At 43.3% G+C, this 13,278-nt stretch overlaps 1 protein-coding gene across 2 annotated transcripts in view; it reads left to right on the top strand.

Moving 5' to 3' along the window:
* mpp2b (MAGUK p55 scaffold protein 2b) overlaps positions 1-13,278 on the top strand; it is a gene marked incomplete at its 5' end in the record, with an annotated part of 35,444 nt that overhangs the window by 14,419 nt on the left and 7,747 nt on the right. For both annotated transcript variants that reach the window (XM_080458420.1, XM_080458421.1), the window contains 3 exons: positions 7,623-7,723; positions 12,136-12,288; positions 12,482-12,637. In XM_080458420.1, coding sequence (XP_080314546.1) covers positions 7,623-7,723; positions 12,136-12,288; positions 12,482-12,637 — 410 coding nt within the window. The remainder of the gene's footprint in view (positions 1-7,622; positions 7,724-12,135; positions 12,289-12,481; positions 12,638-13,278) is intronic.

Raw genomic sequence — 13,278 nt, 5'->3', positions numbered from 1 at the left:
CATAATTGATGGATTTGATTAAAATTTGATGTAGTTGCATACCTCACAATGACATGTAGTGAATCCAGAGCTATTTTTATGCTGCGACCCATGGACAGATTGCCTCGCTTGTTGAACTCGTGGAAAAACCCCTGACGTCCAGGTGAGGACAGGAGAATTGAACAACAGCAGTTTTATCACATCATGTTAATTTACTGGCAGCTTGAGGCTCAATCGCTGCTCGGTAATGTAGTGACAGTCTCAGTGAAGCTCGTTCCTGCCAGTCAGTTCAGAGGGCAGGGAGGTTTGTGTGCCTGGTTTAGAGAGAGAGAGAGAGAGAGAGGAAGGATCAGAACAAGGAGAGAGAGAAAGCGAGACCTCCGGTGCATTGTACATTCAGGGGGGGTAAGTAGGGGGGGTCATTCATATGCAACAGTGTTCTGATCAGAGACGCTCCAAAGTGTCAGACTCGCAACCTTCAAATAACTCTGGCTCTCTCACTCTCACCTCTTTTTCACACACACACTCCACAAAACGTCACACCACCGGAGGAATATCAGTGAAACTACTGAAGCAGTGTTCAGATACAGATGATGGATGGTTGAGTGGAGTGTGTTGGTAGGATTAGGCTGTCACAGATAATCGCGGGGTTTCTGGAGAACGGGACAATTTAATTCTGTTCTGTGTGAGGGTATTCGATAATATGGTGACACTGGCAATTATTTCAAGCGTGTCGCACCCCGGTGATGCCGCGTTGCTCTTTCATTAACCGCTGCAGTGAAAACAGACGTACAGTCAAAATGTTTTCCCGTCACTCTGTAAAACTTCTGCCCCAAACTCAGTGAGGTGTCGTGTGAGCTGCTGTCCATCAGCAAAATGTCAACAAATATCTCAAGTGTTGTCTCCAGTGGTGACCTTCTTCCCGCTAATAAGGCAATGCAACCCGCGTCCATATCGTGCCAGCTTGGAACGAGTGTCACCATGGCGACGAGGTCGCTTAAATGGCAGCTGGAAAGTCCCTCGTCCTGCTGATTGGCCGTCCAGGTCTCAGGAAATGTTGTGTTTACATGGACATTTATGCACACAGAGGCAAATCAGTCAAACCTAAAAGATCAATCACTGTAATTATTAACGCAAGCTGACTCTATTTTCCACTTGCAAACTGCACCTACTTGTATTTGCTGCTAATTTCATGTCAGCAAAATGGTCAAACCGCGACACTTAAGCTGGATTTTATAAAGCTGATTAAACAAGAAATGATATCGGCGTTATCTTATTCGGAGTTTGCTTGACAGAGCAACTGTTTCTAAGTGATTTTCTGTAGGCAGGCCTCCCCTCTGCTCACCGCCACAGCGCCGCTCACTCAGCAGGTGTTGAGATAATTAGAGACTCTCTTCAGTCCAATATCCGTCCATGAGGCCGTTTCTTATGGCGCCGCCCTGCAGTCTGTCAGGAGAACCGATCAGACCGATCAGTTGCACCGGCGCCCAAACATAACTGCTTCTACATTTAAAGTTTATTTGTAAAGCTTTTTTTTTAATGACCTTAAACCAAAACGATCTTGTTGGTGTCCAGTTGGGATTTTGTGGAGTCTGAATGTTCTCCATATTTTCTCCAGATACCCCAGGTGAGTCCAAATTGCCCCTCGTTGTAAACGCCTCCTTGTTGACCTGGTGACGCTGCTTCACCAGCGGCCTCTGGCTCCAGACCGTTTGTTAGAAGAAGCTAAAGGATGAAAGAGAAGAACCAGTGTGTTTTCCTCTCAGCTTCCTGGTTTAATAAAAGACCTGTTCACTCAGGATTCACCCACACCGGCGGTTTGAAATGTTTTTGGCTCGTTTGCTGTCCTCTGAGGACCGTGTGGGCTCGCACACTCTGTCGCTGACTCACTCCTCTGTTAGCCCAATTTCACCCGTTCACGACGCACAATCACACATTAATCACTGTGGCGCTGTGCGCGCCACATATTGCTTAATTACAATCCACCGCGTTGGAACGAGCTGCTTGTTTCCGCCGGCGTGTTTTAACAAGACTTGGTGGACTCAGTCCAGCGTCTTCTACACTCAAAGTCCCAGCATGCAACAGGCCAACTTCAACCTGCAGAACACACATGTGTCTGTCTCTAAACATGCTGGATATATGAAACCTAATGATTTATATATTTATATATGCTCACATACATGTACATACACATAGACATCACAGACCAGGAGGCTCCAGTCCGGCCAAACCACAGAGCAAATTGTAAACATTTTGAAGAGAACATTGATTTTTTTTAAAACTAATTTCCTGAGCGTAGCAGACTGAACACTGAGGCAACGACTTCAAGTGAAAACACAAAACTTTCATTGTCTTTTGGCTCTTCGTTTACACCACAACGAAGCTCGGAGTTCCTGAAAACACAAGCGTTTAGGATCGGCTCCCAAAGTGATTGTGATGAAATATCTGATTGGAATCTGTGTGGTCAGGTCAGACAGATTTATCAATCAATCACCCCGAGTGAGGACAAATCAATGACGTGCTCAAACACATAAAATATTTATCAGCTGCGGTAGAATATCTCTAGATATTATTCTCTACCGCCGTCTCAAACATTCATCTTCTGTTCCCTGGAGGATTGATGGTAATTATATTTATCTGCAAACTTGGAACAGAATCAAATGTGAGAGCAACCTTAAGATATTTAAAAATGCCTGAGGAGCGTTTTATTGTCTTGAGGTGAGTCTGACATTTTGGAACATTTTCTGGGTCGTCCTCGACGTGCTCCTTTCTGTCGCTGTAATAGAGTGACGGTAAAATGAGGCTGCGGGAGACAACGAGAATATCAATGAGTCTTTCAGGATCAGGAATCTGTCTCGTGTTTTCACAGGACAAAGAAAGTTTCATCATCGTGCTGCAGAGTGACTCAGCAAAAAGTCAAACATTTATCTTTTTTTTCCTCCACTAACTGACCTAGAACTCATTTTAAACACATTTTTGCAGCGGCTCTGTTCTTATAAATCAGTACTTTTATAAAACTGACTCGGTCTGTGCTGCAGACTTGAGAAAGTTACTTTAGTGGTTTATGCTAAGATTTCCCTCCATCAGTGGTTCTACTGCAGTTTTTAAATGTAAACTTGTCGACTTTATAAAGCAGGAATTGTCTGAAAATGTTCTTCCCCTGGGTGATACTTTATTTTATTTTATATATTTTTAAAAAAAAGAAGCTCACTGGAAGAAGAAGAAGAAGAAGAAGAAGAAGAAGAAGAAGAAGAAGAAGAAGAAGAAAAGGTAGTTGTAGTCATAGAAAAAGAACCAGGAAACATTAAAGTGTTTATGCTTTTTACATTATATATGAAGAAAATATGAGAATAATTGTTTGTGTCAGTGAAGAGAGCAGCAATTGATTATTTTGTTTATTGAAAGAAATTCTAGTTTTGAATAATATGGATTTTTACAGTTATGTATTTCTATATTTTTGAAAGAAAAGAATGAATTTTGAAAAATCAATGTGCAGTTTTAGAACATTGGACAGATCATCTCACCATGTCCTCTTTTTTCTAAAATAATAGACGATCAAAACGCCGAGTTCCACCAAACTCTGGTATTTTCCTGTTCCTTTGTTTGAGAGAATCATTGAAATAAGTTGTAGTGACAATGTGTGAATTGAAATCACATTGCTTTTATGTTTTCGTTTCAGAAAATGTTCACGTTTGTTTTGCAAATGATGTCCACTGACAGAAAAATGCTGTAGTTAGAATGCCAGACCACTAGTGGGTGCTGTTGTTAGTTTTAGTACTGAAAGCGCGCGCACACACACACACACACACACACACACACACACACACACACACACACACACACACACATACACATACACGACTTCTTCTAGAACTTACAATCAAACTGGAGGAGGTGGTGTGAGTCCACCGTGCAACACACCGCTGGTCGATGTACGAGACACTGCCACATTAAATACTTAGAGTTCATCTCTTCATGATCATAATCTGAGGAAACTGAATGTTTCTTCGGCGTTGCTGCTTCAACATGAAGCTTGACCGGTCCCTCTGGATGTGGGATCATCAACATCACAAGGCAAAGCATTATGGGATTGATGCACTGACTGAATCGAATTATAATGTTGGTGAAAGTAAACACTCGTGTTGATCTGCTCACTTCATTCAGAAATCCCAACAATCACTAATCACACTCCGCTTACTTGTTTTACTGTGAAAGGCTTAATCTGCACTTTAAACCAAAATATATAGAGCAGAGCAGAGCGTTTTGATAGAAAGTGGGCGGAGTCAGCTGCACAGCCCCCGTGAGGCTTCAGCAGGGAGGAACAACACCACCTCCACTGCACCTCCAGCTCCTCTGTGTATTTCAGAAAGCGCTGCGCCATAGCAACAGTACAACCTGCACTAAGTGCTGGCTCAGAGGTTTGAGCGTCCCGCTGCTCTCCGGCCGCAAACAATAACAACCTGGATGGTTCGGCCGCCTCCATGACATCGAGTTTAGTAGTAACTCTGGGAGGGGGACGGCCTCTCAGACCTTTAATGTGGAATCACTGTGATCACGGTTCCTCTGCCGTCACCATGGAGAGGAAGCTGATATCCTGGTCGGCCTCGTCAGAAGAGCTCGTGTGGTTTTATTCTTTTAGTTCAGTGACACGTTGCTGACCGACTTCACACCAGGTGGACAATGAAGCAATCCTAGCTTCTCTTCCTCACCTGAAGCAGAAACAGGTAAATCCACTGAGAGCGGGATCCACTGAGAGCGGGATCCACTGAGAGCAGGATCCACTGAGGGCAGGATTCACTGAGAGCAGGATCTACTGCAGCGTGACACCAGATTTACATTTTGACATGTCCCAGGAGCAGCTGGTTGTGTTGTACCTCTGCCGAGTTAACCCCGTCTGCACCCGGAGAGCCTCCTTTGTGCTCCTGAGCCTCCGCCTCATGAATGAAAGTTCTCCAGTATGACGTTACGCCGCCTCGTATTGCCAATTTAGACCCGGCGAAGCGAGAAATGACTTGGGCCTGAGTTCTCACCTGTGAAGCTTCACTGCATGGAAGAACATCTGACTACATTATTAAGCAAATGTCTACATGAAGCTTTTGAGCAGAGGACAGATAAATAGAAAAGTGCAGTTTTGTGGGAAGTGTACGCCGGTTTATGTGATTTGCTTTGACAGCGTCGGAATACAAGTTGAAAAATTCCTGCAGAATACTGAAGAGGCCATTCAAATGAAATCTGTTTTAGAAAGAAGACAGTAAATACTGTGTGTGAGACATTCTGACCTGTACGAACCTCTGCCCTGCAAGTCCAGCATTTCAACATCATGTCCAGGAGGAGGAGAGAAGTAATGTCATTACTCGACTTACGCCTCCACGTCCAACGAAGAAAAGGCAGCGAGACCCAAGAAGCAGGACGAGTTGGATTTTTAATAATCTCTATGAATAATAGATGGTCTCCAGTCATCCTCAGCACTGGACTGAGGATCATTCTCAGTCTCTTTCACACCTTTTCTCATCGTCGGCCGTCGGATGTCGCTGAATGTGTAAAGACAAATCATGACCATGTCCAGATCCTCGCTTTTATCCAAATGTGAATATGGATCGACGGCCTGAGCACCTTGAGGGAACTTTAATCAGTATAGTTAACGAGGAGGAGACGGACCAACGTGGGGAAAAGTGCCGACGTGGCAACAACAGTTTCCTGAGTCACAGGATTCTGCAGGACCTGTAAAAGTCTCCTGCTGCTCTGCGCCTCGCTGCCAAGCCAGGATCTGGCAACCCTCCTTCCAGGATCTGGCAACCCTCCTGCTGGAGGAACGGGACTCGCTGCAGCGCACTTATATAATCACAGATTTAGTTTGCTGATCAATCAGGTCATCTGGGGAGAAGAAGGATAAAGTGCAGTCACCACATGGCCGTCGGCCTCCAGGCTTCAGTTTGGCTCTTTTTGCTTCATTCCTGGTTGAAAGTAACGAGGTGGAGAATCTCTGGTGTTCTGATGCTCCATGAACTGACTGACTGAAGAAACACTGCTGACACTGATGGTTCCTTCTCCGCTCTCTAAATATCTCCTACCTCATCTTTACTCTTTCAACAAAGACAACAAACTGTCCTGGATTTGTTTTTACAGAGAAAAAGAAACGTGAAGTTTGGACGTTTGTTAATCGATTAAACGTTAAAATTCTATTTGCTCAAATGTAGAGCATCAATAGATAAACCCCTCTGTCGATCCATCCATCCATCCATCCATTCATCCATCCATGATAATTGATTAAGTAGTACTTAGGTAGTTATGGAAGGGAAATATTCAGTCAGGTGAGTTTAACAGATGTGTCTCATATGGCTTTAAACCCTCGGTGAGGCTGGTTATTGATCAGATGGTTATTGATCAGATGGTTGTTGATCACATGGTTGTTGATCAGATGGTTATTGATCAGATGGTTGTTGATCAGATGGTTATTGATCAGATGGTCGTTGATCAGATGGTTGTTGATCAGCATTAGTTGTCATTGTCACTCACACCCAGGTTGTTTAAAATGTTTTCACAGTAACTGCTTCGGAAACTCTTCACTGTTAAGTCAAACTAGTTTAATAAAGCAGTGCAATAACTGGCCTGTGTCTCGTGGTCGTGTTCTCTGGACTCTGTTCTTACGGAGCAGACCGCCAGTCGACCACCAGCCCGCATCTGTTGTGAACGTTTAAGTGTATTTTTAGTTCAGACTGCAACGAGCTGGGAGTTTGTTAAATGAACCACAGCAGACAAATTCACCCTGTGAATAAAGAAGCCCACTGCTGTGACGGCCGTGTCTGCTGTGATTAATACCTGCTGCTGATGATGTCACTGTGTTTGGTACCTTAATGACTCATATTCTAAGTGCGGAGCCACGCTGAACTTTACCCGACCTTCATCGAGTCGCCGACGTCACCGTGCGTCTGCTGATTGATCGGCTGTCATATTGAGTAATGTTCCTGGTTTTACTCGCCGGATTTTACATCCACGTGGAGAAAATTGGTCTTTTTCTGAGGCTGCAGCATGAATCGAAACACTGTAGGAATAAAATGACCTGCGACTCGGAACAGATTAAAATTTCATTTGATCAAAGTGCAAACATGCTGCAGTTTGTGAAATATTGATCAAATATCACACCGGTAATACCTTCGCTGTGGTTAGGCTGCTGTCCTGCTTCTGTTATTGTAGGCCAGCCATCCACTCATCTTACATTTGTCCATCCATCCATCCATCCATCCATCCATCCATCCATCCATCCATCCAACCTTCGGACTGACTGACGGTGGGTTTATGAACTCGCAGAGAGAAAAGGAGTGAAGTTTGGTTCTGTATTAAAAAAGATGTTGTCACCTTGGATAGTCTGAAGAACAGAACGAGTGATGGAGGTGAAATGTGAAGCAGCTTCTGCTCACCTCTCATTGCTATGAACTGCACCTCTCTCTCTCTCTCTCTCTCTCTCTCTCTCTCTCTCTCTCTCTCTCTCTCTCTGTACTCATTGTTTCTTTCTATTTTTTCCTGTGTATATGTGTGTGTGTGTGTGTGTGTGTGTGTGTGTGTGTGTGTGTGTGTGTGTGTGTGTGTGTCTGTGTGTGTCTGTGTGTGTCTGTGTGTGTGTGTGTGCGTGTGTGTGTGTGTAGCCATGCACCAGGCCCTGGACACACTGAGTGACAGCACGAGCTCCACAACAGCCAATGACCTGGACCTGATCTTCCTCAAAGGCATCATGGAGAGCCCCGTGGTGAGACTGTCGTCTTTATTACTGTGATCCAAGGTTTTATGAAGTGAACCAAGTGAACTGACAAGAGAAGGTCTTTATTCATACACTTCTGCTCACAGTTGCTTCTTAAAAACAGTTTAAATGAAGCTGATTGGTCGTCATTGTCTTTGCTGCAAATGTTGTTATAAAGCGAATGAAGGGAAATGAAGTAAAATGTTTTGGACAAAGTAGAAGTTTATTTCATTTGCATCCACTTCCTGCATTAAAATGTTTATTGATAGTGTTTTAATTAAAGTCTGCCTTCTCCACATGCCTAATAACATTTAAAATTTTAATTCTACCGCAGTAATGAAGCTAAAGAAAATGCTTAAATTCATCAAGTTCAATCACATTTCCATCTTAATGATTTTCCTTCATTGTTTCCTTGTAAGATGAAAATGCAAATTGAGGAGGTTTCTGGTTTCCCCAGGCAACGTCGATTCTTTTTCTGTTCTGTGTTTTGATAAGTTATTTTTCTATGAGTTTTAAAGGAAGCAAATCATAGCCATTAATGGTAGTTTCTATGTGCAGCTTGTGAATCAGGCAGTGCCGGGACATTGTGTGATGTTGTGCAAACTGAAATCCACATAATAGACGTTGCTGTTAGTGCTGATGCAGCTTGTTGTCTGATAAATCTGCAGCCTCTCTGTGCAACGATGTAGAGCAGCTGCCAAAATTATATTTGTCTCAGTATATAAAGCTAGAGATGAAATCCACTTCTTTCATAGGATTGATTGCATTTTACTGTTTCACACTTGTCTGTCCTTCTAACAAATCAATGAACTATTTCTGGAATAATCTGAACAAGCAGGCAAAACCAGTAATTTTTGACAAGTTGACATGTGTGGTTTGAACTGATTAATCCCAATTGTACTGAAAATGAAAAGTGAAAATGAAAATTTGCGAGCCGTTACTATTCCCTTTAGTAAGTTGATTTTAAATGCCACATAAACACTTCATCAGATTACAAATGAGGGACTGGCTTAAAATAAAAACAAAGCAGATGTTCCTCTATCGATGTCTTGCTCATCCTGGATGAAGGCAAAAAAAAGCTTATTTCCGTTTTTTACAAAATTATCAGTGAAAATGCGCTGAACTGCAGTAGCTGGACTGCAACTTTAAACACCTCTCCTATATACATTCCTCATCTAGTAGTGAGCTAATACGATTATACATCATACAATATATTATATATCATACAATTTAAAGTTGTACTTCGCCGTGACTTTACAGAAGACATTCCTATTTTGCTCAATGTGAACTGAAGTTTAGGACCAGCTGCCACCAAGATTTCCAGAGTGAAAGGGTTAAACACCATCTAAAAAAACAAGTAGAGTAAGCAGGATGAATGGATCGACTCCAGGTTCCATTTGTAGAGTTCTCCTGGAAATCTGCAGTCTTTGGAGTGATTCTTGTCCTTTGGAGGCAGTTTTGTCAACTTTAACCACGACTGCCCGTCTCTGTCTGGACGGGATTAATGTGATATTTACCATCAACAGTCAGTGTTACCAACATTTCTATTGTAACTGATTACTCTCCAGCAACTGTAATCTGCTCTGTTTTCCCACAACGAAGGACTACATCTAGTTCTTATATAATGTTTATATCTCATCATTTAGCTCATTGATTTCTTCACGTAAAGCATCAAAATGCTGTTTTCTGTTAAAACAGTCTGAACAACTGTAATATTTACACGGCGAGGAGGGACGTCGTTCCAGAGAATCACTTTTTGAAGTGAGAAGAAGGAAGAAGCTCAGCAGTGGGAAACAGTCGTTACAAGGTTTCTCTCTCCCATCAGTCTCCCTCTTTCGTTCCGTCGCCCAAAATGCACCAATCACTTTAATTTAACACAAACAGGAGGGAAAGAATAAAAAAAGCACAATTCTGCTCTGCAAACATGTGAACGGAGGAAATATACATCAAGTTCACTTCATTTTTTTGTGCCATTTCTCCGTGGTGTCACATTTAATCCTCGTGATATTATTATCTGACTTGCACTCAAGTGGAAACTGAATGATGACGAGTCAGAAATGAAAAGTAGCTGCAGCACTGAGGCACCAAAAGCAGCTGTTTGGTAAATGTTGGAAAAGTAAATATGTTTGTTTGTGGAAATATCTTGATTGCATCAGTTGTTCATGATATTTGAGTTTCGCTTCCTTGACGATAGTTTCCTCTGCCTCCTGGATCCATTCATGACCCGACTGTGATTTGGCTCCTGGCTCGCTGCTTTTAGCCAGACACAGCTAAATGCACCACAACCACAGTCGGCACGTTTCTAGGATTATGATTAAACCAGCTATATTGACAACATGAGTTCAGAAAAAAAGCTCAGTGATGACAGAGAGACATTCAGTTCTGTGGAGCTCATTATCTACCCACACTCTGTTTATCCTAACTTCTGAACCTCTGTTAACACTCTCAATGAGAATACTTTGTCCTCCTGAATTAGTGCCATGTGGCCTCCAAAATACTAAATCTTAGTGATACAAATTACACCATGTAAAACAATTTTGCTCAAATGGGCTAAGCGGTCAGATTCCCAAAATTATTATCCAATTTCTTGCCAGCCGCTGACATTTACTGAAAGTACAGGGATTAATTGTGCATCAAAGCTTGTGTTCAACATCTTTTCTTATAAGAACAAACCTGATGATTCAAAGCCTGGCAAGTCTCTTCTACCTGCACAGTGTGAAAACTTTTAATTGCTGTAAAGTCTATGTGACGAAGAGGAAGCCTAGTAATGTTCACTGTTAATGCTAAGACATTAAGTAAAAACCAGCCATGGTCTTGATGCTTTAACGCCAAACAGGGCAGCTTCCCGCATGTTTCGTTCTGTGTGGATATAACTTGTGGTTCTGGCTCTGAGCAGCATCCTGAGCTTAAATGCACCCAGCGATCCGTGTGAGTGGATCGCTGTGTTTGTTTGTGTCTTCGTACTGTATCCTGTCTCTCGGCAGGGATTCTTCCTCTCTTCCTCTGCAAACAAACAACGCCGCTGCCAGAGTGGTAGTGAGTCCCAGCAGACAAATCCTCTGAGGCATCGCCCGACACTGAATCCTCTATCGCAGTGTTGCATAGTGTGCTGATGTCAATACTGTTATAGTTAATTTGCATTCGGTAGAAGACAAAGCCTGATTATGCCTGATAATTACATTATGCAACCTGTAGCATTCAGCCTCACGTCAGTGTGACAAACTGAACTGTTGAGTACGTATCAGGTCGTGTTAAAACCCAGAGGGACGCGTTGACAAGGTGTCATGGTCTGTTTGGTCCAGAGACCTTGTATTCAAAGTTTCTAGCTCCTCCTTGATTTTCCTCATTTGAATATTGGATCATAGGAGCTACATTCAGAATCTGCTGTGTCTGTGTGAGCTGGACTGGCTCCGCCCACACATGCCCATCTTGGGAAGAGGAGGAAGTACTTCCTCTCGTGGTGCCATGTGCCAGTGCAGAGCTGTTTAATTGCGGGAGGAGTCAAAGGGAGGTTCTACCTTGATTGTGATTGGCTAAACCCCCGATGACACTATATAGGGTTTGATTTCTGATTGGCTGGTTGGAGCAACACACGTTTTAAAACTGAAACAAGCCAGGGAGAGAGAGGACAGGCTGTCTTCACTTCTGGGGCGTCAGTCCATGTATGGAGACGATTAGTACTGCTGGAGAACCTTTAGGAAGTGGATTTTTCATAATATGAGACCCGTAAAGCAGCAGTGTCAAACAGCACAATTCGTAAAAAAAGGTGTTTGACACTTCTGGGCTAAAGGGTCTGATCGCACAAGACTGATGAGTACATAAACTATAAAATACTATAACATGAAGTTTGACTTTAATTAAAGGGCCATTTCTTTTTAATCTGGAGCAGATGTGATTAAATTACCCTCATCATCATGAAACACACATTTCATGAGATGTTCTGAGGCTCGGGCATCCCACTTCACTCAACGACAGGAACCAATGAACTTTATATTTGAGAGCCTGCCACCATGGACCCGGGGTCTGTGAGTCCTGGCCTCCACTGTCCTTGGGAGCAGGGGAAGAGAAAGTGAAAAATGAAGGTTCCCTGAAATATTGATGTCTCGCTGCTCTCAGAAAAACCTGCCAGGCGCACGGCTGGACCGATCGGCGTGCCGACTTTTCCCGCTTCTTGCATCTCTGAGTGGAGATTCATGAACAGGAGCAGTGTGCTGCTCTCTGCGGGGATCTGAGGCAGTTGCTGCTTCTGTTGTTTGCTGTTGTGCTCTTTACTACAAGCTCACCTGCAGGAGGTTTGGTCCCTGTTCACTGAGAAGGTGTACTAGTGGAAGTGAGAGTAATGAAATGATCTGCAGCACGCTGTGTGTATGGTTGCACGTACAGCCGGAGTAGTAACGTGTCTTATATCCATGAACTCTCAGGCCCATGAGCGCCTGGAGGAGCCCAAGCTGGAGGCCGTGAGGGAGAACAATGTGGAGCTGGTCCAGGACCTGCTGAAGGAGCTCAATCCGCTCACACACCGGAGCCAAACTGCCGACGAGCTCGTCCGCATCCTGAAGGAGCCGCACTTCCAGGTTGGTACAACATGGCTCCTCCCTCACAGCCACGCATTCATCCAATCAACATCATTACTTTATACTGTGAAGTTCATGCCTGACGATGCAGGTCACTGATTTGGAGCTATGTGGAGGAAGTCTTTCCGGCGTGCGGTCTCGGAGGTCTCAGCAGCTTTGTGATTGGTTCATTGTCCTGCCTTCTTGCTCGCAGTCCCTGCTGGAGACTCACGACTCTGTCGCCTCCAAAAACTACGAGACTCCTCCTCCGAGCCCCTGCTCCTTCATGGACGCTGCCCTCAACAGCCAGCCCGTCCCCCCAGACGCAGTGAGGATGGTGGGCATCCGCAAGGTGTCTGGAGAGCATCTGGTCAGTCTGCTCCGTTAACCCCTTACTGCCTGAACGTATGATCTGCTTCCTGGCCGATGCTGGAGTAATTGAAGACTTTTATTTTGACCATAACAAACACAGCAGCTGCAAATGTGGCCAGGATGCAAACAAGCAACAATTAGTATTACTACTGATTAGAATAATAGAAATTCAATACATGTTCCAGTTCCAGGTATATTTTATTGACGTTATCATTTCTTGTAAAAGATGTTTCTCACCATCAACAGTATTTCAAATACATTCAAGGTTTTCCTAACATGATCCTAAAAAATCCCCCAGATTATCCCCATTAGAAGCAATAAACATGATTTAACCTTTAAAACAATCTTTTTTTTTACCTTTTAACTGAACTTCCTTTATAAAATGTGTACTAATGCAAAGTAATGTTATATTTTATTACACCGACTGAATGAAGAAGTAAATGTTTATTCATTATAACCTGTATTGAAGTGTTGATGGAAGCAGAGTTTGGAGAGGAGGTGTAAAGGAAAAGATGAGACAGAGACACGGATGCTATTTTTATCCTTGTGTATTATCTCTTGCTCAGCCTCTATTGTTGTGCGCTATATTTTCTTCTTTGCCTTTAAGCTTTCAAAAGCTTCCTTAGCTCAAAAAAGTCC

Source organism: Lipophrys pholis, assembly GCF_963383615.2.
Source record: "Lipophrys pholis genome assembly, chromosome: 1".
NCBI classification, from domain to species: Eukaryota; Metazoa; Chordata; class Actinopteri; order Blenniiformes; family Blenniidae; genus Lipophrys; species Lipophrys pholis.
The sequence above is the reverse complement of the archived record's forward strand: the minus strand, read 5'-3'. Positions and strand labels throughout refer to the sequence as shown.